The 26,311-nt window shown below is 49.9% G+C and overlaps 1 protein-coding gene across 1 annotated transcript in view; it reads right to left on the bottom strand.

Annotated features, from left to right (window-relative positions):
- Nucleotides 1–3,800: 3,800 nt before the first annotated feature.
- The window catches only part of LOC149428319 (inactive heparanase-2-like), a 52,005-nt gene continuing 29,494 nt past the window's right edge, over nucleotides 3,801–26,311 (bottom strand). Inside the window, exons 3-5 of the mRNA XM_089667515.1 lie at nucleotides 17,938–18,083; nucleotides 15,600–15,746; nucleotides 3,801–3,985 (exon numbers count right to left, since the gene is read on the bottom strand). Coding sequence (XP_089523641.1) covers nucleotides 3,820–3,985; nucleotides 15,600–15,746; nucleotides 17,938–18,083 — 459 coding nt within the window. The 3' untranslated portion in view covers nucleotides 3,801–3,819. The remainder of the gene's footprint in view (nucleotides 3,986–15,599; nucleotides 15,747–17,937; nucleotides 18,084–26,311) is intronic.

Below are 26,311 nucleotides of genomic sequence, written 5' to 3'. Positions count from 1 at the left end.
CCAAGAAAACGAGAAGTGTCAGAAAACTAAGAAGCGTCAGAAACGAGAAGCGTCAGAAAACGAGAAGCGTCAGAAACGAGAAGCGTCGGAGAGAACGAGAAGTGTCGGAGAAAACGAGAAGTGTTGGAGAGAACGGAAGTGTCAGAAAACGAGAAGCGTCGGAGAGAACGAGAAGTGTCAGAAAACGAGAAGCGTCAGAAACGAGAAGTGTCAGAAAACGAGAAGTGTCAAAAACGAGAAGTGTCAGAGAACGAGAAGTGTCAGAAAACGAGAAGCGTCGGAGAAAACGCGAAGGTCGGAGAAAACCGAGGACGTCCGAGAAAACGAGAAGTGTCAGAAAACGAGAAGTGTCAGAAAACGAGAAGTGTCGAGAAAACGGTTATCTTTGACGGGTTCAGGATGTTCCGACTTTAATAGCCCAACCGGTCCCTTCATGGCACGCCGCCTGTCCAATCGTGGGTCAGATCCAACTCCTATGTCATCGGGACAGAATGACTGATCAATGGCCCAGGAGTGGCAGACAAGGGGGGCATTCTACACACTGGGGGGCGGCCACTGCACGCAATGGGGGAGGGGCTCTTCTACACACTGGGGGGGACCACTGCACTCAATGGGGGAGGGGGTATTCTACACACTGGGGGGGGGGGAACCACTGCACTCACGGGAGGAGGGGTATTCTACACATTGAGGAGGAACCACTGCACTCAATGGGGGAGGGGGTATTCTACACACCGGGGGGGGGGGGGGCACTGCAGTCAATGGGGGAGGGGGTATTCTACACACCAGGGGGGGCACTGCAGTCAATGGGGGAAGGGGTATTCTACACACCAGGGGGGGGCACTGCGCTCAATGGGGGAGGGGGTATTCTACACACTGGGGAGGGGGTCACTGCACTCAATGGGGGAGGGGGTATTCTACACACTGGGGGGGGGGGACCACTGCACTCCATGGGGGAGGGGGTATTCTACACACTGGGGAGGGGGGTCACTGCACTCAATGGGGGAGGGGGTATCCTACACACCAGGGGGGCACTGCCTCAATGGGGGAGGGGGTAATTCTACACACTGGGGAGGGGGGGGTCACTGCACTCAATGGGGGAGGGGGTATTCTACACACCAGGGGGGGGCACTGCACTCAATGGGGGAGGGGGTATTCTACACACCAGGGGGGGCACTGCACTCAATGGGGAGGGGGTATTCTACACACTGGGGAGGGGGGTCACTGCACTCAATGGGGGAGGGGGTATTCTACACACTGGGGAGGGGGGTTGTGACAGGAGTGACTTTTGGAGGTGGGGGACCTCTGTGTCAGCTCATGTTCCTTCATTATGTTTAACCCCCCCTGTGCCTGTTAGGGTACAGGGTGTGAATGTATATTGTGTATGGGGTGTGTCCCTTGTTTTCTGCCACTTGGTTGCCCATTATTATCTGCCATGTGCTACATACCATTGTTCTGTGTCTTGGTTGGAATGGGGCGGGCTGATGATATGTTTCCTGTAGCCCTTCCCACTGATGGGGCAGGCTGATGATGTGTTTCCTGTAGCCCTTCCCACTGATGGGGCGGGCTGATGATGTGTTTCCTGTAGCCCTCCCCACTGATGGGCGGGCTGATGAGTGTTTCCTGTAGCCCTCCCCACTGATGGGGCGGGCTGATGATGTGTTTCCTGTTCCTGGTTGTGTTTCCCGGCCTCTGTATATAACTTGTTGTGTGTAAAAATAAATGAGTTGACTTCCTGTCTTACAAAGAGTCTGGTGCTGTCTATTTCCTGCATGATCAGCGGTGTGGTCCATGGATCGGTGTTCGGACAGAAAGCTGCAGTATAACGGAAAGTACCCAAGTGTGGTCTGGGGTCCGGTTCCGTTACAGGGGTCACTACACTCAATTGGGAAAGGGGGTATTCTACACACTGGGGGGGAACCACTGCACTCAATGGGGGAGGAGGTATTCTACACATTGGGGGGACCACTGCACTCAGTGGGGGAGGGGGTATTCTACACATTGGGGGGATCACTGTACTTAATGGGGGAGGGGTATTCTACACACTGGGGAGGGGGGTCACTGCACTCAATGGGGGAGGGGGTATTCTACACAATGGGGGGACCACTGCACTCAGTGGTGGAGGGGGTAGTCTACACAATGGGGGGACCACTGCACTCAATGGGGGAGGGGTATTCTACACACTGGGGGGGCCACTGCAGTCAATGGGGGAGAGGGAATTTTACACTCCAGGTGGGACCACTGTACTCTATGGGGGAGGGGGAATTCTACACAAAGGGAGGACCACTGCAGTCTATGGGGGAGGGGGAATTCTACACTCCGGGGGGGACCACTGCACTCTGTGGGGGAATTCTACACTCCGGGGGGGACCACTGCACTCTGTGGGGGAGGGGGAATTCTACACTCCCGGGGGGGACCACTGCACTCTGTGGGGGAGGAGGAATTCTACACTCCAAGGGGGACCACTGCACTCTATGGGGGAGGGGGAATTCTACACACCAGGGCAGAACACTGCACTCTATGGGGGAGGGGTATTCTACACACCAGGGGGAACCACTGCACTCTATGGGGGAGGGGTATTCTGCCTCCTGGGGATGGTATTGTATGCACAGCATCTTCTCCAGGGAGTCTTCCTCTGTGGGGTTCGCTCTCAGTATTGGGGTGACAGGGTCACTTTGAGACTTTGCAGCAAATATGATTTTTGGGTGGAGCGATCCTGTAGTTGGATAAATGACTGGATGTGTTATTATCTGGTAAGAGACAAATCTCTGATCACATCAGGAATCTCGTTATGTAAAATCGAATGTCCTCCGGCTGTATTCTCTGCAATTTGTTGTGTGAATCTGGAAAATACCACATGATGGCCACTAGACGGCGCTGCCTGGAGTCAGAAAAGAGCATGCTCCGCAGCACCACCTAGCAGCCAGAATGCAGCATGTTCTCCATTGACACATTCGGATCACAGAGACTACAGCCCGGGAACGTTCGATGTGTTGGAGAACGAACAAACATTCATCATCCTTCCATCTGTGGGGTCAGGGAAGGTCTTCCATCGTCCCCAGAACAGCCCCTGATGCCTCACTATGAGTAGGGACTCCATGTAGGGACTCCAGTGATGGGTTCTCTGTACAACTCTACAGAATATGTCAGTGATATGAATGGATACAACCAAGGACAGATTGAGCATTTGGAAACTCGGGCACTGCCCGAGGGCCCGGGGTCAGGGGTGGACTGACAACTCATGGGGCCCCTGGATAATAGGGGATCATGGGGCCCCTGTGTCCTTGCCCAAACTCAAAAAAGCCTATGAAAAAGGTACCAGGGGCATCTCATGGGGCCCCTTACTGACCCCAGGCCCTCGGGCAGTGCCCGAGTTTCCAACTGGTCAGTCCGCCCCTGGTAGGGGGCCCCATAAGATGCCCCTGGTACCTCTCATAGGCTTTTTTGGGTGTGGTTTGAGTGTGCGCGAGGACACAGGGGCCCCATGATCCCCCATTGCTCGGGGGCCCCATGAGTTGTCAGTCCGCCCCTGGATACAACAAATCAATCCTCCGCATGGCTCTATCACTCTGCATTGGTCATCCCCCGCCATCCAGAGAAGGCCATCTATTAGAAGGACCATTGGAGGAATGATGAGGGGGGTGTAGGCAGATGTGATGTTCTGGGGGGTGTATATGTCTGGCGCCCCCCCCCATGTTTGATAGATTCAGACTGTACAAGTGGCAGTTGTCGCTCGGCCTGCCTGGGAGGGAACATTTTAGAGCGGAAGGTTCGGCCGTTGGGCCTGGTTGTAGCTTTCTACCTTCATGGCGCAAATGTCAACTACCGATACCGACAAGCCACGGCGTTCACATTCTTCACCACGTAGAAGCCGATGCTGAGAGGAGGGATGGCGATGGTACGTCCGGGACGCAGCTGTCGGGGCTTGAAGTCTGGGAGGGTCCCATCGTCCACCATCACCAGGGGCTGTCCATTCAGCTGCACTGACCTGCCAGAGACACACATCGCCATTGTTACTATGGGGGACACTGACAGATCGCCAACACGGAACATTCACAGTAGATGGGCCATACAGATAGGGCTGTCTTAATGCATGGGCCCCCCCTAGGCACTACCCAGGGGCCTCAGGTGCATGGGGGCCCCATGATAAATTTGTATTACATCATACTTACCAACTGGTAATCCCAGCATTGTGCCCTCCTGACCCCCCCCTTGTACTGTGCCCTCCTGACTCCCCCCCCCCGTACTGTGCCCTCCTGACTCCCCCCCCATACTGTGCCCTCCTGACCCCCCCTGTACTGTGCCCTCCTGACTCCCCCCCCCCCGTACTGTGCCCTCCTGACCCCCCCCCCCATACTGTGCCCTCCTGACCCCCCCTGTACTGTGCCCTCCTGACTCCCCCCCCGTACTGTGCCCTCCTGACCCCCCCCCCCGTACTGTGCCCTCCTGACCCCCCCCGTACTGTGCCCTCCTGACTCCCCCCCCCTTACTGTGCCCTCCTGACCCCCCCCCCGTACTGTGCCCTCCTGACCCCCCTGTACTGTGCCCTCCTGATCCCCCCCTGTACTGTGACTTCCTGACCCCCCCACCCCGTACTGTGCCCTCCTGACCCCCCCTGTACTGTGCCCTCCTGACCCCCCCCCCTGTACTGTGCCCTCCTGACTCCCCCTGTACTGTGCCCTCCTGACTCCCCCCTGTACTGTGCCCTCCTGACTCCCCCCTGTACTGTGCCCTCCTGACTCCCCCCTGTACTGTGCCCTCCTGACTCCCCCTGTACTGTGCCCTCCTGACCCTCCGTACTGTGCCCTCCTGACTCCCCCCTGTACTGTGCCCTCCTGACTCCCCCTGTACTGTGCCCTCCTGACTCCCCCCATATTGTATCCTCCTGACTCCCCCCATATTGTATCCTCCTGACTTCCACTTCATCCACAACTGAAAAAAATGCCTTTACTTTTACTTATAGTTTTTACTTTTTTTTTTTTTATTCTTTTCAACTTTTTTTAATAGCTGTGATACTTTTATTTATTTTTCAATATTTCTTCAAGTTTAGTTTTTATACTTTTTACTTCCAGGTGGGTGATAATGGTAATCAGGACAAACAGAGAGGGGGAATCTCCCTAAAGGGGGGGGGGTCGTGGACAGCAATAAAATCCTGACAGGGGTCTCTCCACTCCATCCAACACCAACATGAAAGGTTTAGTGATCAGATCTCCTTGAAGCTGGGAGATGTTTGTGTTCAGCCATGACAGGAATCCATGTTATACCACGATTGTGTCCCATTGAACTCCTCACTTCAGAGGGAAGATGTTTCGGTATGGAAGCCCCAGCCGGCCATGACAGGAATCCATGTTATACCACGATTGTGTCTCATTGAACTCCTCACTTCAGAGGGAAGATGTTTCGGTATGGAAGCCCTGGCCGGCCGTGTCTCAGAATCCATGTTATACCACGATTGTGTCTCACTGAACTCCTGGTTTCAGAGGGAAGATGTTTCGGTATGGAAGCCCCGGCCGGCCGTGTCTCAGAATCCATGTTATACCACGATTGTGTCCCATTGAACTCCAGGTTTCAGAGGGAAGATGTTTCGGTACTGAAGCCCCGGCCGGCCGTGTCTCTGCGCTCTCTCGGATGTTCCTGGAGCGATGGATAAGTGTTTTCTACAATAAAAGGATCGTATTACCATAGCTGGTAAAAGTGTTTAACACAAAATCCAAACATGTCCAAAGCTCTCAAGATTAAGAACATTTGTTTGGAAATGTTGGAATCTCGATTTTCGAGCAATCTTTCCAGAAGAGTAGAATGTTTGGGTTTGTATCCCGAGGTCTGGACGGGGAAGGAAATCTCAGGACATTAATCTAAGCCAGGACTGACACACTCAACATTTCTCCCTTGAAGAGGGTCGAGGGTGGAACTGAAACGTTTAAAAGCTGCATCTTCGAGGAACGCTCTGCGATTTTGTCTTTAAAACGCTCCGGTAGCTTATTAAAGATCTCGGCGACTAGAGACCGCCGACTAGAGCGTCTGTATAGAGGAGGTTACAGGGGGGGGGCACCGGTGGTGATGGCCAAAGAATTGCCTTTGTACCTTTATACCCTTCCGTGTCTTCCATGGACAGAGGGCACACTCATGGTGACCCGGCAGACCGCGCTCACATTCAGCTTTCTTCCAAATCTCATGTTTGGACTTTGCGCCATTGCTGGTAAGTGTGATCACGCACTGGCGTCTTATCGCTCTCAGGACTCCAATAATGAAATCTTCACTGTCGGTGTCACCCACACATGTTACAAAGCGATGGTCTACACCAGGGGTCTCCAAACTACGGCCCCTGGGCCACATCCATCCTGGGTCAACACAGGTCTAGCCCCTCCCCTATCCTCCAGTCTCCAGCACAGGTTCCACAGAAAGCATTCTGATGGGGGCTCTGACATAAGGGGGGACTATGATGGGGACCCTGATGTAAGGACTACTCTAATGGGGAGAACTGATGAAAGGGGGCACTGTGATTGTGACTGAGATGCAAGGGGGCACTCTGATGGGGACCCTGATGTAAGGGGGTCTCTGATGGGGACCCTGATGTAAGGAGGACTCTGATGGGGACCCTGATGTAAGGAGGATTCTGATGGGGTCCCTGATGTAAGGAGGACTCTGATGGGGACCCTGATGTAAGGAGGACTCTGATGGGGACCCTGATGTAAGGGGCACTCTGATGGGGACCCTGATGTAAGGAGGACTCTGATGGGGACCCTGATGTAAGGGGGTCTCTGATGGGGATCCTGATGTTAGGGGGTCTCTGATGGGGACCCTGATGTAAGGGGGACCCTGATGTAAGGAGGACTCTGATGGGGACCCTGATGTAAGGGAGTCTCTGATGGGCAGAACTGATGAAAGGGGCACTGTGATGGTGACTGTTAGGCAAGATGGCACTCTGATGGGTACCTTGATGTAAGGGGCACTCTGATGGGGACCCTCATGTAAGGAGGACTCTGATGGGGACCCTGATGTAAGGGGCACTCTGATGGGGACCCTGATGTAAGGAGGACTCTTAAGGGGGACCCTGATGTAAGAGGGTCTCTGATGGGGACCCTGATGTAAGGAGGACTCTGATGGGGACCCTGATGTTAGGGGGTCTCTGATGGGGACCCTGATGTTAGGGGTTCTCTGATGGGGACCCTGATGTTAGGGGGTCTCTGATGGGGACCCTGATGTAAGGAGGACTCTGATGGGGACCCTGATGTAAGGGGGTCTCTGATGGGCAAAACTGATGAAAGGGGCACTGTGATGGTGACTGTTATGCAAGATGGCACTCTGATGGGTACCTTGATGTAAGGGGGGACTCTAATGGGAACTCTGATATGAGGGGGCACCTTGAGGTAAGAAGAGAATCTGATGGGGACCCGGATGTAAGAGGGAAACTTTCATGCAGACCCTTAGGTAAGGGGGACTTTGATGCAATGGGGAGACCCTGGGGTAAGGGGTAACTCTGATGGGGATCCTGATGTAAGGGGGTGCTTTGATGTACGGAGGAGTGTGATGGGGACTCTAATGGGCTCAAGTTTATTTAGAATTTCTTTCCTTTGTGTTTCTGAGTCATATCATGCTGATTAGAAAAAATCTCCAAAAACGTGTTCATTCAAATTTTCCTCATTCATTATAAAACTGATTTTTTTCAGGCAGTGAATATTTGTATAATATATGATGTGGCCCTCATAGCGAACAGTTTGGAGCCCCCCTTGGTGTAGAATAATTGGCGGGGACTGTACCCATGAGAGAGGTTTGTCTTGGCTATAGTCTATGGATGGGCTGGAGACACAAACTGTAGACATGGAAACTTACCACCAAACTTCTATAGTCAACATATTGGGAGCCCCAATTTGCCACCAGCCAAGCTGGCCAGGGGAGCCTCCCCTCTTCTTCCTGGGTTAGGCTACGCACAGACCTGTAACGGGAGAAAGTCCACCATGTTGCATCCGCTGTTCCCTTGGTCAGAGGTCCACCACCATGAATAAAGGAATGTCCACACCAGTAATTTTCCAACGATTTGCTGAAGAACATCAGATTTACCGGCTTGGCACAACAGCTTTTCAACTTCCCATTTCACAACTGATAGTGCACAACTCATCAGTGCCACCAACTCTGAAAGTCCAGCCAGCCTCTCATCTTCTCCTCCATGAGCCTCCTTTCTATAGCTCTCCACCTTGAGTCTCCCACTCTGGGCCTAGGCCTGGAAGGCTTTCTTCATCAGGGACAACCTGTTCCCATGTTCCTTCTGCCAAGGGTTCCACCTACACAACATTAGAAAAGCACACAGACTCCACCCACCAATACACCCAGAGGAGGGGTATCTCTAAAAGGGGTGCTACCACCAGCTTACAAATACATTCAGTGATCTATATGGGGGGGCAGTCTTCTACTTGACGCGCTTCGCATGTGTAGTGCTAACTCCTGCAGGTGCCGATGATTGATGGTTTTTTCCCCAGAGTAGTGCAGAGGCAGCCAGGCACACAGCAGCAGTCATTCAGTCCAGCTCGAAGATCAGTCTATGGGGTCGTCTTTTTGAGATTTATTGCTGAATAAACTTGGGTGGGGACCTGGGAGCAAACCTGTGCAGTAACAGGACACGCTTCCCTTTTGTCAATACTTCTTAGAACAGTCCCTACAGTAGGAGCCAAAGGAATGAACAGCACTGGGGCAATGAAAGAATTGTCCCAGTCCAAGCTACCACTGGCCCTTGTGTAGAAGAGAAAAGAAAAATGGTCGCTAGGACCCTGGATTAGGGTCTGGACTCACAATGCCTCTGGATTACTGATGCCTCCTTCTGATATTAGCCAGAAATTCACCAGTGAGCTCTCCAGACTCGATTCCCAATGAGATCCCTCGATTATTTCCAAAGATTCTCAGAAAAATAGGCCCCCCAGGTCTGCCACAGCTGGGACCTTGACGAGTACATGCAAAATGACAGCTGGGCTGCCCATCAGGTTGGGATCTTCTCCTCCTGAACAAGAACCTGGCTGCCCCATACTCCAGACTATTTATACTTCGCAGCCACCTACTGGGTATCTCCTCCCAAGGACTGGCTGAGAAAGTTGCAGATTTACCTCTTCCAACCCCCTACATTCTAGAATCCTCCAGCAGGAAGGGGGAAGCAATCAAACCTGCAGCCAGCAGAATCCAGAACAGCCCAAAGCAATCACACTCTGCTCTACAGATCACGGAAGATCCAAAGGGACCTAAATGTACCTAACCAGCCTAGAAACCTGCCAAGGAAGGTGCTACACGTAGGCTTCCTCAGGTCAGGATTCACTTATTCGCCGTGGCATCCCTCCCTACGAGAATTCAAAAGAAAAGTCCAGAATGATCCAACATTTCCAAACCATTCAAAAAAATTGAACTTTTTAACAGAATTTGAAGGTTTATACCAAAACAGAGGTCTATCAAATGACATCAAATGACATCCGGGCGCCTCTGGATCTGCTTTGTACAGCTGAAGGATGGATGGAGCCGAGTTCAACTTAACTAGAGGCTTCCAAGTTCTATTCTGATGGATCTCTGATGACGATGGGAGCAGTGAAACGAAGGAACCGTTCTCAGCTTCTAGCACTGAAGCAGGGGCGGACTGACCATTTGGAAACTCGGGCACTGCCCAAGGGCCCGGGGTCAGTAGGGGGCCCCATGAGATGCCCCTGGTACCTTTTTCATAGGCTTTTTTGAGTTTGGGCAAGGACACAGGGGCCCCATGATCCCCTATTGCCCGGGGGACCCATGAGTTGTCAGTCTGCCCCTGGGTGGACTGACAACGCATGGGGCCCCCGAGCAATAGGGGATCATGGGGCCCCTGTGTCCTCACCCACACTCAAACCACACCCAAAAAAGCCTATGAAATGTACCAGGGGCATCTCATGGCGCCCCTTACTGACCCCGGGCCCTCGGTCAGTCCGCCCCTGCACTGAAGTTGTCCTGTTTCTTCCACCCGCACTATACCGGCAATCAGCGCAGACTACACACAGGCTGAATGTAAACAAAGCAATGTTCACACTGCTCCGGGCTCATACCAACGGCTCAGAAAACACAAGGATGGCAGAGTGAGAGATACATCTCCGGCATGAATGTGTGTTAGAGGAACGCTTCTGATTTGCTATAAAAAAGCGTTGAAAGTTGTACGCTGAAAGTGCATGGCCTAAAACGTACAATGAACCAGCCGGACTGTTGGGGAATGGTGATGGAGGAACGCCGAAGGCCAGTAGAGTATTTCCATCATAAAGGAGACATCTGATCTCTGCATGGAAAAAACAACTTATTGGGAAGACTTCTACTGGTGGGAAGGGCCAGGACAAGGGGTGGGAAGGAGGGGCAACTGCCCAGGAGGAAATGGTAGAGGAGGGCGCCACCTTACTGCACGCAAGCTCAAGATCATTAGCTTGCAACCAGGGGCCACTACTGCTGTCACTTCATTCTCCAACATACCCAATCTCCAATAGACAAAGAAACCTCTGATGGCCGCACGTCCAGTAAAATCCCCTTTATTGCTTCCTATGGCATTGTCCACAAAACGTGGCAGGGATACGGGACTCAAGCCAATGCGTTTCACGCTCAATTGGCGCTTGGTCATAGCTTGAGTCCCGTATCCCTCTCATGTTTTGAGGACAATGCCATGAGAAGCAAAAAACGTGATTTTGCTGGACGTGTGGCCATCAGAAGTTTCCTTGTCTGTTGGAGTCTGGTGCAGACAGGGATAGCACCCAGTATTCAGTGGGTGGATGGCAGTGGAAGAAGGGACTGGCCTGGAGCGGTGTTCATTGATTTTCTGTCTCACATACCGCTCTCCACCCCATCTGCCCACAGCTGACACAAAAACATGCCTTGCATATCCAACTACCTTCTAGCCACAAGATAACAAATGATTGGCCATGCAGGGGCGGTACACACTCCATGTCAACCATGGGCAGTTGGATCAAAGGGGCAAAGAATGGGCACAAGGTGGTACACATCGATTCTATGGTAGGGGGTGCAGTTCTGCATCCTTGCCCTGGGCGCTGGAAGAACCTGGACTGGTACTGCTGGTAGGACCCCCTCTGCTCCGCCTCCTGTGTGCGACATATTAACTGCAATACACAAATCTGGTATCTTCATTGTATTTGTAAAGTTTACTAAGGGAATCGGCTTTTTAAAAAAAAGAGAAAAAAACACAAATTAGACTCACTTTAAAAGTCACATTTTTGTGAAGTTACAAGTCCTCCAAATTTCATTCCTTTAAACGAGAACTTTAAGTCCACCGGCTCAGTCCCAGCCATGAGCAGACGAAGGAACAAAGCCGCCATACGGGCCGCTCAGCCTTTCCTGAGATTTGTCGGGAAGAAAGTGTCTCCATATGAAATGGACTTTATGAGTCTGGACTGGGATTGGACGGCATTACTGGGCTCCCGCTAGGATCTGCTGGAAAACAGACGCGGAGGTGACTGCGCACTTGTTTACATTCTACTAAGCAGGCAGTTTACTGGCATCATAAATCCAAGGAAGTCTTATGTACACAGTCCTGGATCTGGGGGGTCTGCATATTTGAACAGTGCCAGGTTTATCATAGGTAACGTATATGCCGTGCAAGGGGTTATGAGAGCCGTGAAGGCCACTTGAGATCCACCACAGAGACGAAGATCCGAGCTGACAGCAGGTGTGAACAATTTGGTTTATACAATCTGACCACAAACTGACCTCACTTAAAGTTAATGTGATTTCCTCCAGCAGTCATTACTCCTGTCACCCTCAGGAAAGACAAGCCATGAATCTTCTGAGGAGGCTTTGCTGTGGAATTCAGGAGCACCGTCTAGAAACTCAGAATTTCTGGGACTGAAGTCATTTTTTTCTTTAATTTCTTCTCTTTTCTATCATGTGGTGCAATGAGCAAAAACACAACAGCAAAGTGAACCAAGGAGGTGCGCGGGAACTCACACAACACACAAAAAGTGCACCAGGGTGTGTCGTATAGTCCCCTCCCTAAGAGGAAAGACCAGGTCCCCTGCCATCCCCAACCCCAAGGTGCAAGAGTGCAAGGTCCACCTATCCAAAAAACCATCTGAGTACTAGGTGGGGGGGTCTCCCAAAGAGAAACCCCTCAACACAGGGGAGGAGGAAACCTAATGGCCACGCCTCCCTGTAGACTTCAGGATGGGTCCCCCCTACCATCCATGTGTAAGGGAGAAGACACGTATAGAACATGCAGGGACACAACGTAAGAGGTGAAAGAATGAAAGATGTGTGCTAATGACTAGACCTTGCAGCAAGGAAACAAGAATTGCCCCCATCTCAGGCAAAAGGCCAAACCCAAGAGGTACAGTGCCGAAAAAAGCTCTAGTCTGCAGTCACACTGAGTCCGACTTTAAATTGACTTCACTGGAATTGACACGATTTCAAAGTCGGATGTCAGTCTGACTTCAGGTGCGACTTGGAAGACATCTGTGCGACTTCATGCACATTTCCATGCAAGTAGTGCATGAAGTACTTTCAAAATCGGTGGGACCCCGACGGAGTCAGAATCGCACTAGTGTGACCGGGGGCCATGGTGTCACGGCCTAATGAAGGGAGTGAAGCCTTCTACTAGAACTAAATGCAAATCTTTGAATTCTGGATTGAGTAATTGAGGGCTATATCCCCTAGCAGTGCCCAACCCGTGGCCCTTTGGTATATGATGTGGGGCCCTTGGCCCTCAGCAGTCTGTAGAGGGAACATTGATTAGGGTAATAGCATTGATCCCTACCAGCCTCATGTAACATCTTCCCGGCTTCATATTGTCTTCTGCAGCATATTCCCAGAAACAATGTATACTATCCTCACTCTCTGACCCTCAGTTCCTCTATTAGATCTGCAGCCTGACAGTCCTCTCCGACATTACATATACTGAACATTATGTGTGGCCCTTTCGTGATCTCAGGGGCCACACTTGAGGCCCCCTTTAGCTCATAAGTTGACATCCACTGCTCTAAGAGGCCCCACATCTTCTTCTGTATTGTCAGTGCTCTGAGGGATCTACATGGTGGATGCTTCAGAAGATTCCTACAAAAAATACAAACCTAAGACTAGATTATTGTGCTCCATCTACATCTCTGGGGGGGTTCAATGACATCGCCTTCATCACACAAATCAGAATCCAAGATTTCACTGTTTTGGCTCAAGTTCTTCTTCATTGTGGACACACCATACCTGAACTCATCGGCCAGACTCATCCACCTTACCAACTGCTCCGCTTCTGCCAATCCCTCCACTGGCCTCCATTCAGTGTCCTCCACCTCCCTCTGTCATTCCCTCCACTGGCCTCCATTCAGTGTCCTCCACCCCTCTCTGCCAATCCCTCCACTGGCCTCCATTCAGTGTCCTCCACCCCCCTCTGTCATTCCTTCCACTGGCCTCCATTCAGTGTCCTCCACCCCCCTTTGCCATTCCCTCCACTGGCCTCCATTCAGTGTCCTCCACCCCTCTCTGTCATTCCCTCCACTGGCCTCCATTCAGTGTCCTCCACCCCCCTCTGTCATTCCCACCACTGGCTCCACCCCCCTCTGTCATTCCCACCACTGGGTTCACCCCCCTCTGTCATTCCCACCACTGGCTCCACCCCCCTCTGTCATTCCCACCACTGGCTCCACCCCCCTCTGTCATTCCCACCACTGGCTTCACCCCCCTCTGTCATTCCCACCACTGGCTCCACCCCCCTCTGTCATTCCCACCACTGGCTCCCAATTGCCCAATGCATTAAATTCATACTACTAACACTGACATACAAAGCCATTCATAACTCCGCCCCAAACTACATCACTGACCTGATACCCAAATACCACCCAACCCGTAATCTTCGCTCCTCACAAGACCTCCTACTTTCTAGCTCCCTGGTCTCCACCTCCCACACCCGACTGCAGGACTTCTCTAGGACTTCCCCCATCCTCTGGAACTCACTACCCCAATCCATCAGACTGTCACCTTCCCTCCTCACCATTAGGCGCACCCTGAAAACCCATCTCTTCAGGGAAGCCTACCTCACCCTCACCTAACAGCCGATCTCCTCCACTCCTCCTACCACTCCATCCCCCACAGCCACTTCCTCCTGTACCACTACCCCTCCCTCCTAGATTGTAAGCTCCAAGGATCAGGGCCCTCGAACCCCTCATGTATTGTATTGTTACTGTATTGTCTCATGTTCTGTCCCCACTATAATGTACAGCGCTGAGCAAACTGTTGGCGCCATATAAATCCTGTATAATAATAATAATATGAAGAATGGAATCTAACCCTCATAAGACACAGAAGACACCATCATGAGCTGGAGCACAATTCCACGTTCACCAGTAATTGTGGATTTGTCTGGTGTAGATGAAGATTTGTCCTCTATGGACTCCATTGTCAGACATATCTATGAAGAACCACCATGTGGAAGCCTCATTGGATGTCATTGTCCGTGTGGCTGAACACCACTTAACCGGAACACAAGGAAATGGGTAAGAAGATCCAGAACTGGTAAATGGTTAGAATGGTCTACATGTCCACATGGCCACATTTCATACACATTGCCAGAAAATGTAATATCACCTAAAGATGGACCTCTTAGAAGGATGGCTCTTAGATCTACCTACTTGGACTGGATCCCCTCGGCTCCGTGTGGCTGAACACCACTTAACCGGAACACAAGGAAATCGGTAAGAAGATCCAGAACTGGTAAATGGTTAGAATGGTCTACATGTCCACATGGCCACATTTCATACACATTGCCAGAAAATGTAATATCACCTAAAGATGGACCTCTTAGAAGGATGGCTCTTAGATCTACCTACTTGGACTGGATCCCCTTGGCTCCGTGTGGCTGAACACCACTTAACCGGAACACAAGGAAATGGGTAAGAAGATCCAGAACTGGTAAATGGTTAGAATGGTCTACATGTCCACATGGCCACATTTCATACACATTGCCAGAAAATGTAATATCACCTAAAGATGGACCTCTTAGAAGGATGGCTCTTAGATCTACCTACTTGGACTGGATCCCCTCGGCTCCGTGTGGCTGAACACCACTTAACCGGAACACAAGGAAATGGGTAAGAAGATCCAGAACTGGCAAATGGTTAGAATGGTCTACATGTCCACATGGCCACATTTCATACACATTGCCAGAAAATGTAATATCACCTAAAGATGGACCTCTTAGAAGGATGGCTCTTAGATCTACCTACTTGGACTGGATCCCCTCGGCTCCGTGTGGCTGAACACCACTTAACCGGAACACAAGGAAATGGGTAAGAAGATCCAGAACTGGCAAATGGTTAGAATGGTCTACATGTCCACATGGCCACATTTCATACACATTGCCAGAAAATGTAATATCACCTAAAGATGGACCTCTTAGAAGGATGGCTCTTAGATCTACCTACTTGGACTGGATCCCCTCGGCTCCGTGTGGCTGAACACCACTTAACCGGAACACAAGGAAATCGGTAAGAAGATCCAGAACTGGTAAATGGTTAGAATGGTCTACATGTCCACATGGCCACATTTCATACACATTGCCAGAAAATGTAATATCACCTAAAGATGGACCTCTTAGAAGGATGGCTCTTAGATCTACCTACTTGGACTGGATCCCCTCGGCTCCGTGTGGCTGCAGAAGATATTGGTGGACGAGTTTATCCCTCAGAGTTCCCGCCAGCTTGATTTTTTTCCTCGATCGGTGAAGATTGATGATATATAATGTTATTGATCCTCGGACGTAATTACGGCTGATGATGAAAAACAAACACAATTCTGTTAAAGTGCAGCTTGTTCTTCGAGTTACACGGCCATTCTGGGGGAAGAGAACGTGTCTTCGTGTCCTCGGGTACAGCTTTGTGTATTCATTTATTTCCTAGAATTGTCGGGAGGAAATGACTTTCACTCCATGTTACTGGAATGTAATGTGATCTGTACTGGAAACCATCGGATCTCATCCTACCAGTAATGTCATCGAGGAACTTCTCACATCCATAGCATGGCACTCCCCTGTTATTTCCAGAGGCTTTATTTATATACAGTATATATATATATATTGTAATCTTGAGGAGCCCGGCTCTGACAGGAGTCACTTTGGGTGGGGGGCCCATGGAACACAGCCCCCTTTAGAGAGGTGGGGAGTCCCCTGTCTCAGCTCCCCATATCCCTCCTATGTGTAAGTCACCCTGTGCCTGTTAGGGGTGCAGGGTGGAATGTCCTGCTATTGTGTAGACATGTATAGGTGGGGGGTTGTTCATTGTTCACTGCCATGTGGCTGCATCCCATTGTTCTATTGTGTGTCTTGCTTGAGCGCAAACTATTATGGTATGTGTTTGTGTATTGGCTTGGTGGGGGGTGTTTCCAGCAGCGCTCCCTCCTGATGGGGTTGTCTGCTGATGTGTCTCTGGTTGCTAGATTTGGTTTGCCCCGCCCTGTGTCCATATGCAGGGGGGGGGCTGTTCCCTTGAATGTGTATATATCTTGTATCTGTGTTAAAATAAAGCAGTCTATCTCCTGGAATCCTTCAAGTCTGGTGCTGTCTCGTCTTGTATGGTCAGCGGGGGTGTCCGTGGATCTGTGTTCGGACAGGGAAGCGAGAGGCTAATGGAAATACCCGAGTGCAGTCGGGGTCCGGTTCCGTTACACCGGCATCATCAGCCAACATAAAAACTAAAAAGTAAAACAAGCCAGCTTGCTTGTAGCAGAACAGAACAGTCCACACTCCCGGTACAAATCAAACTCCTTGGCTCACCTCCCACAAAACTTGTCCCTAACAGGGTTATGTCCCCACCTGCCTCAATGGATCCAAGGCCAGGTCACCAGCAGCTTAGCCGTGCCCCAGTCCCAAGCAGTCCACCACTTCTGCTCCTAAGTGTGTTCTGCTTCACCCCGCTCCTCACAGACACCTTCTGGATTCTTCCTTTCAAGACTCCCTTAAGGTGGTTTCACCCATTCTGGACCAGAAGTCCTTGTAATCGGGGTTTGGGCTCCTTCCCACTCCAGAGTCACTCCGACATTCTGAATTTCAGGTCCCAAATGACTTACCAATCCAGAAAGTACTGTAAATCAGTTCTCTCCTCTGTGAGCGGGCTTCCCCATTATTTGGGTTGTGGACCCTTTAAGATGGAGGATGACATTTTTAGTACTCAGAATGAGGGATTCTGGGGTAATCAGCTCTCTAGATTGGTAAGTCCTCATTTGGGACCTGAAATTCAGAAGTTTGGAGACTCTGGGGTGGGAAAGAGCCCCAATCCCTGACTACAAGGCATTCTGGTGCCGAAAGGGTTAAACCACCTAAAAGGGAGTCTTGAAAGGCAGCAGGAAGCAGCCAGAATGGAGGTGGAGAGTGAAGCAGAACGTTCCGGGAGTGGTGGGCTGCTTGGGACTGAGACACGGTGACCTGGCCTTGGGGGCCCCAGAGGGGACCTAACCCTGTTAGAAGACAAGTTTTATGGGTGGTGAGCCAAGGAGTTTGATTTGTACCGGGAGTGTGGACTGTTTGTTAGTCAATAAAATCGTTCTGGCCACTTCCCTATATGGTGTATAACATCGATTTATACTTTGATATATACTATAATACAGGGGCGGACTGACAACTCATGGGGCCCCCGGGCAATAGGGGATCATGGGGCCCCCGAGTCCTAGCCCACACTCAAACCACACCCAAAAAAGCCTATAAAAGGAACCAGGGGCATCTCATGGGGCCCCTTACTGACCCCGGGCCCTTGGGCAGTCTGAATGGTCAGTCCGCCCCTGCTATAATAAATCTTGGAGGACCGTTTCCCCAGAGATGCTGTTTCAGTATTGGGTAGGTGTCGGTGTTGGAGAAGTAAACCGTCTACCTGTCTGATACCTCTCAGAAGTACGGGGGGAGATCATGGAGCACCCCGGCATGCACACTGATCCCTCCACACACGTAGCAACCATAACTCGTCTACTTACCTGTGATGGTTGGTACAATGAGCATAGATGCGTAGCTTGTCCCTGATGACTTTCCCCGGACGCGGCTTCCTCTGAATACCGGCCACGTGAACCGCCAACACTTTGGGCCCCACCAGTCTTTTATAAAGCAGCGAGACCCAGTAATCCTGAAATCCACAGAACACAACTCCATTACAAACAGTTCAATCTTCATCGCGGAGGAATTTCCACAGTCACCTCATGAGACGGCGAACAGATGGGGAATTCTCTGTGTGACTACATTGTATACACCGTATATTATCCCATGACATGATTGGATTATACAGGATAATGGATTCACGGCATCAGGAAAGGAGTCATCATGTTTATTGTTCGGTGGGAAGGACCAATGTCCTCCCTGTGTGGCCCTTCCTCATACCGTCTGATCTGCATCTTCTGATTGGATCTTCTGAACCAACAGAAGATAAAGATTCATCCGGGTGGAAATGGCGGAAAAGAGGTCTCTCTGCGGAACGTGCCTTCTACTGCTGGTGGTAGTGGGAGGAGCCTGGAGATCCACCAACAGGGATCCGATCTCTCCACACCGATACCAAGAGGCAGAAGAACAACTGGAAACCCTAGAAACAGCCTTGGAAATGATGTGACATCTTCAGGCACCCGGTCTAAGATGGGGTCCCCGTCACATCAGAAGCCCCCTCCCCCCCTTTACATCAGAGATCTCACTCCTCCCTCTTCACATTAGTCCTCATTCTCTGCCCCCCTCCCCCACATCGGAGTCCTCATCCTCACCTCCCCTTCATATTAGAGTGCTCATTTACTCCCCCCCTGTTACATAAGAGTCCCCATCCCTCCCTTCACATCAGAGTCCTAATCATCCCCCACATTTGACATCCAAGTCCTCATACCCCCTTTTACATCAGAGATTTCATTCCTCCCTCTTCAGATTAGTCCCCATTCCACCCCTTTTACACCAGAGTCCTCATTCTCCCCCTCCCTTCACATTGGAGTCCTCATCCCCCCCGTCACATCAGAGGCCCTGTCCCCCCTTCACATCAGAGTCCTCATCCCCCCCTCACATCAGAGACCCCATACCTCCCTTCACTTCAAAGCCATCCCCCCTCCCCCCCTCCCCCCCTTTTCATTTCAGAGTCTCCTTTGGCCCCCCTTACCCCCTTTCACATTGGAGTCTTCAGTCCACCTTTTCATGTCAGAGCCCCCAGCCCCCCTTTACCTTTCACATCAGATTCCTCAGACCCCCCTGACACCCCCACCCCCTGCTTTTTCACAAACGTAGGGCAGCCATCAGAAATTTTGGGGCCCCTTACACAGCTTTAGGCCTGGGGCCTCCCCAGGCCTGACCACCATTTCCCAGGACCTGCCCTCTGGCTGTCTCACTGAATCTGCCCACTAGCCATCCCATCAAGTCCTTCAGTGCATCCACTTTTATTTTAACACTTTTACAACTAAATATATGAAAATGAAAAGTGTATTCCAAGTCACCAGTGCTTGCCTCCCAATATATCCAGCAAAGAGATGGCCCAATCCAGCAAAGAGACATCCCCATATATTTAACAAAGAGATGACCCAATCCAGCAAAGAGACACCCCCATCTATTTAACAAAGAGATGGCCCAACCCAGCAGAGAGACACCCCCCATATATTCAGCAAAGAGATATTACAATCCAGCAAAGAGACACCCCCCATATATTCAGCAAAGAGACATCCCAATCCAGCAGAGAGACACCCCCCATATATTCAGCAAAGATATTCCCATATATTCAACATGAACATGGTTGTCCCAGGGTGCAGAGAGGAAAGTGCGACTTGCAGCAATTAAAGGACCTGCAGCAATTAAAAAGCACCCCCAATGTAAGGGACATTCTTCCCACTAACCCCCAATGTAAGGGACATTCTTCCCACTGACCCCCAATGTAAGGGACATTCTTCCCACTAACCCCCAATGTAAGGGACATTCTTCCCACTGACCCCCAATGTAAGGGACATTCTTCCCACTGACCCCCAATGTAAGGGACATTCTTCCCACTGACCCCCAATGTAAGGGACATTCTTCTCACTGACCACCCAATGTAAGGGACATTCTTCCCACTGACCCCCAATGTAAGGGACATTCTTCTCACTGGCCACCAATGTAAGGGACATTCTTCCCACTGACCCCCCAATGTAAGGGACATTCTTCCCACTGACCCCCAATGTAAGGGACATTCTTCCCACTGACCCCCCAATGTAAGGGACATTCTTCCCACTGACCCCCAATGTAAGGGACATTCTTCCCACTGACCCCCAATGTAAGGGACATTCTTCCCACTGACCCCCAATGTAAGGGACATTCTTCCCACTGATCACCAATGTAAGGGACATTCTTCCCACTGACCCCCAATGTAAGGGACATTCTTCCCACTGACCCCCCAATGTAAGGGACATTCTTCCCACTGACCTCCAATGTAAGGGACATTCTTCCCACTGACCCCCCCAATGTAAGGGACATTCTTCCCACTGACCCCCAATGTAAGGGACATTCTTCCCACTGACCCCCAATGTAAGGGACATTCTTCCCACTGACCCCCAATGTAAGGGACATTCTTCCCACTGACCCCCAATGTAAGGGACGTTCTTCTCACTGACCCCCAATGTAAGGGGCATTCTTCCCACTGACCCCCAATGTAAGGGACATTCTTCCCACTGACCCCCAATGTAAGGGACATTCTTCCCACTGACCCCCAATGTAAGGGGCATTCTTCCCACTGACCCACCAATGAAAGGGACATTCTTCCCACTGACCCCCAATGTAAGGAACATTCTTCCCACTGACCCCCAATGTAAGGGGCATTCTTCCCACTGACCCCCAATGTAAGGGGCATTCTTCCCACTGACCCCCAATGTAAGGGACATTCTTTTCACTGACCCCCAATGTAAGGGGCATTCTTCCCACTGACCCACCAATGTAAGGGACATTCTTCCCACTGACCCCCAATGTAAGGGACATTCTTCCCACTGACCCCCAATGTAAGGGACATTCTTCCCACTGACCCCCCAATGTAAGGGACATTCTTCCCACTGACCCCCCAATGTAAGGGACATTCTTCCCACTGACCCCCAATGTAAGGGGCATTCTTCCCAGTGACCCCCAATGTAAGGGACATTCTTCCCACTGACCCCCAATGTAAGGGACATTCTTCCCACTGACCCCCAATGTAAGGGACATTCTTCCCACTGACCACCAGGGGAACGTTTATTGCTGCCTGTGTCCTCATAGCATAGTTTCCCTCACTTCCTGTTTGGTGAACGTGGTGTCACTGGTACAGGAAGTGAGGAGGAATCTCTCTAATGAAGCCCCAGACACAAAAAATCCAACCTGGAATCTAATCCTTCTGCTGTGTCCAAAACTAGAAAAAGAATTTTGGCTGAACTTCCATGTGAAAGTCCACCTGTGTTCTCCAGTAAGTTCTCCTAATCACGAGGGCTGGTGGGATCGGCTGCCGTGGTTGTCTAGGACCGCTTTGATGCCGTTCATCGCTGGAATCGGCTACAGGCACAATGTTGTCGTAAAATTATTAATAGCAATCCAAGCCTTGGAACCTGGAAGCAATTAGAGCCTAATGAGTCTCTGTGTCTGATTGTTCTTTTTATTGCAGCAAGTGCCGGCCGAGCAGCTGGAGAACATGAAGACTATGGGAATCATTAGTAGAAATTCAACACATGATTTCCTTCTGCTTGTTAACGTCGACTCTTACTCCCTGGTGTTAATACGCTCATGATGATTTCTTCCTGTGAACATGCTCATTAGCCGGCACAGTCCTTTCTCCTGCTTTGGTCATAAATCCAGTGCAGTCTCTATAGTGGCCGATACGGGGCTGCAATTGGCATCCATACTCACATGAAGTCAAATAAATGGCACGACTTTATAATTTTTACTGCTGTATAAAAAAAAATCTTTGTAAAAAGATGAAATACTTTTATCTAGAATGTTTCTGAGTGCGAGTTTTCTCAGTTCATTGAGTCCAGTAGACGGTTCTTCTCCGGGACTCAGACCGTGTAGACTCAGCTGTCACATGGATAGATACCAACCTTCCCACACAACCTCTACAGGTGTAGGAAATGACTTGGCCTTCACAATGGCAGTTCAAAGCACTCAGACCAAGGTTCCTCCAGAAGGTGCTAGGGACATTCTACCCACTGACCACCAATGTAAGGGACATTCTACCCACTGACCACCAATGTAAGGGACATTCTACCCACTGACCCCCAATGTAAGGGACATTCTACCCACTGACCCCCAATGTAAGGGACATTCTACCCACTGACCACCAATGTAAGGGACATTCTACCCACTGACCCCCCAATGTAAGGGACATCATTCCCACTGACCACCAATGTAAGGGACATTCTACCCACTGACCCCCCAATGTAAGGGACATCATTCCCACTGACCCCCAATGTAAGGGACATTCTACCCACTGACCACCAATGTAAGGGACATTCTTCCCACTGACCTCCAATGTAAGGGACATTCTTCCCACTGATCTCCAATGTAAGGGACATTCTTCCCACTGATCATCAATGTGAGGGACATTCTTCCCACTGATCATCAATGTAAGGGACATTCTTCCCACTGACCCCCAATGTAAGGGACATTCTTCCCACTGACCACCAATGTAAGGGACATTCTTCCCACTGACCCCCAATGTAAGGGACATTCTTCCCACTGACCCCCAATGTAAGGGACATTCTACCCACTGACCCCCAATGTAAGGGACATTCTTCCCACTGACCACCAATGTAAGGGACATTCTACCCACTGACCACCAATGTAAGGAACATTCTTCCCACTGACCCCCAATGTAAGGGACATTCTACCCACTGACCCCCAATGTAAGGGACATTCTACCCACTGACCCCCAATGTAAAGGACATTCTTCCCACTGACCCCCAATGTAAGGGACATTCTTCCCACTGACCCCCAATGTAAGGGACATTCTTCCCACTGACCCCCAATGTAAGGGACATTCTTCCCACTGACCCCCAATGTAAGGGACATTCTTCCCACTGACCCCCAATGTAAGGGACATTCTTTGACCTAATCATGCTAATGTACTATGAGCTGTGGATATACTATCAGGTGGGGGTTCTCTGAGACTGGAAGGTTACTTCAAGAGTTCCTCCATGTTATAAAGGCTGAGAAGGTTGGTCTATCATGTGCTGGGAATTATCCTCCATTTCTGGTCCTGCAGCCTAATGCACATAACACTAATTTATTAAAGGAAAGCATCTAGAGAGACCACAACCACTCGGGGTCTTTCCTTTCCCATTAGAATGTTAATAATCAGGACTGAGATATCCCAGGACACAAACTGTCCACATGAGAAGATGTTCCTTCCATGCCATGTCCAGCCCATTGTAGATGGCAGGAAATGCCCACCTGGTCCACACCCTTCATGTTATAAATGGACTCCAATATTACGGGAAGTTTAGAGAGAATATCTTGGAAGGTCAGAACGTGAAACATACAATTTCCACACTCTGAGTACAATGAAGAAAGGTTCTGATATGATTGCCAGCTCCTTCCTTTCCACCCCAGAGCTCGTAAAGAATATGGACTCTATTAGAAGCTTCTTGAAAGCTCCACCGGTAAACTCACAGCTGGACAGTTTATATTTCAGATATTTTATGACCACAAAGTCATCATCAAAGACCCCGAGAAGTGTGAAGCTCCATATGGACTTAGAAGGGGAAAAGTAGAAACGATTTAAATACGGACGGAGTTTATGAAAGGGCGTAACATTTTATAATGGGCACATCCTCTACGTTGCGTCTAATAAAGAACATAAACCAGCATTAACTTTACTGGACCATTCGCAGAGTGTTTAAAGGGAAAACAAAAATGCCCTTTGGCACAAAGTCCCGGCACATCGAACACCGTGTCTGTACAGTAGACGTTCTATCTCTTGTCTGGGTTGTGCGGCATTATACACTTCTGTAAAAATTCCCCCATGTGACAAACAAGCCAACTCTACAACATTTACAAGGATGGAGCTCCTATGAGACCTTCCGGGATGACTCAGACTGAGGCTTTTTAATGCCACCTACAGATAATATAGACGCCTCTTTACAACGAACAAATACATCAGAAGCCGGAACTGGCTCTTCTCAGGTCTTACAGGAGAGTTTAGGGGACTTGTACATGGACAGAAATCCATATGAGTAATGGCAGCCCCCTCCGAGGGTAATATAGCAGATGTGCAATGCCGATATTGAAGAATAGGCAACACAAAGTCCCGGCCTTCATTCAGGGGTACACTAGATGACTTTTTTATGTTAGTTTTAAGCCTTTAGAGATTATGAACTGAAGAAATCTCAAGGCAGTGAACTCAGCAGGAACCCTAACCCCAATCCTAGGAATGAGGACTCTTTTTTTTCAATAGGTTTACTCTCTTGCAGTGAAGTTGATAAACACCCTTATTCAGTAAAATGGTGAATGGTTAGAACGTCCGTCAGGTTATTATAACTGACTGTGGTCACTGCTCCCCCCACTTGTCTGACTGTCACAGGGACAGGAAGTGAACGGAAGATTACCCAACAGGGTCACGGACAGAAGAAAAAGCTTGACATACACATATCCCTGCCTCTGCCAACCCTCCCCCATCTCACAGCCTCTCCTACTTCCCTTCTTTCCTTCCCAAAAGTATACTACCTTTGACCCAAGAACCTTTTCCTCTCCTATACCCAGTCTCCTCTTCTGCTTCTAGAACTGTTCCTGATGGAACTCCATAAACTAGCTCCTCCAATCCTCAACGTTTCCCTCACTCTTATCTATTGTTTCCACCATACTCTCTCTACCTCTACACAATATGCACATTCTCCTACTTCTTCTTCTCCTCGGACTGTTCCTGAAGAGACCCCATAAATTACCTCCTTCAGTCATCATAGTTTACCTCACTCTTATCTATGGTTTCCACCCTACTCTCTCTACTTCCACCCTATCCTCTCCTACACACATCCTTGCCTTCTTCTTCTCCTCGGACTGTTCCTGATGGGATCCCATCCCATCTCCAGTCCTTATAGCTTCCCCCACTCATATCTACGGTTTCCATTGTACTCTCTCTGTCTGTACCCTATCCTCTCCTATACACATTCTCCCCTTTTTCTTCTCGGACTGTTCCTGAAGAGACCCCATAACCTACCTCTTTCAATCCTCATAGCTTCCCTCACTCTTATCTATGGTTTCCACCCTACTCTCTCTGCTTCCACCCTATCCTCTGCTATACACATTCTCCCCTTTTTCTTCTCAGACTGTTCCTGAAGGGACCCCATAAACAACCTCTTTCAATCCTCATAGTTTCCCTCACTCTTATCTATGGTTTCCACCCTACTCTCTCTGCTTGCACCCTATCCTCTCCTATACACATTCTTGCCTTTTTCTTCTCGGACTGTTCCTGAAGGGACCCCATAACCTACCTCTTTCAATCCTCATAGCTTTCCTCACTCTTATCTATGGTTTCTACCCTACTCTCTCTGCTTGCACCCTATCCTCTCCTATACACATTCTCCCCTTTTTCTTCTCAGACTGTTCCTGAAGGGACCCCATAACCTACCTCTTTCAATCCTCATAGCTTTCCTCACTCTTATCTATGGTTTCCACCCTACTCTCTCTGCTTGCACCCTATCCTCTCCTATACACATTCTCCCCTTTTTCTTCTCGGACTGTTCCTGAAGGGACCCCATAACCTACCTCTTTCAATCCTCATAGCTTTCCTCACTCTTATCTATGGTTTCCACCCTACTCTCTCTGCTTCCACCCTATCCTCTCCTATACACATTCTTGCCTTTTTCTTCTCGGACTGTTCCTGAAGGGACCCCATAACCTACCTCTTTCAATCCTCATAGTTTCCCTCACTCTTATCTATGATTTCCTCTGTTCTCTTTACCTCAATGACAACTGAAGTGCTCATCAGACCATAATGACAAGTTGATCAGAATGCAGCCATGTGGTCTCCTATCAGGCACAGCACAATGTACCATACTACAGGCTTCTGTGTATCTAGAAGTTCGTTTGGCTTCCATTCTGTTGTTCTGGAAGTCTCTTGGAAGCCTACCTGTCAATGCCTATTGTATCTGTACCGCTAGAACTGGTAAATAAAAACAAAATACAAATCAGAAGTGTTTACTAAAGGAAAGGTTTAGGGTGGAGTTTGAATTCAGCCCTCTTAAATAGTAAATGGTTTAAATGAGGCGAGGGGGCAGGCTGGCCATTGTTTGCACCAAGTGACATTTCTGCATGGCACGTTTTACACGGGACCTCTCATCATCCTCTCATCATGTCTTCTCTGCTCAGGTAACTGACTCCACTCATCTCTGAAGCAGAAGCCACTTTGCATGA

This window comes from Staurois parvus, unplaced genomic scaffold, assembly GCF_062004578.1.
Source record: "Staurois parvus isolate SC_StPar_1 unplaced genomic scaffold, SC_StPar_1.0 ptg003319l, whole genome shotgun sequence".
Classification (NCBI taxonomy): Eukaryota; Metazoa; Chordata; class Amphibia; order Anura; family Ranidae; genus Staurois; species Staurois parvus.
This window is presented reverse-complemented; position numbering and strand designations above follow the sequence as displayed.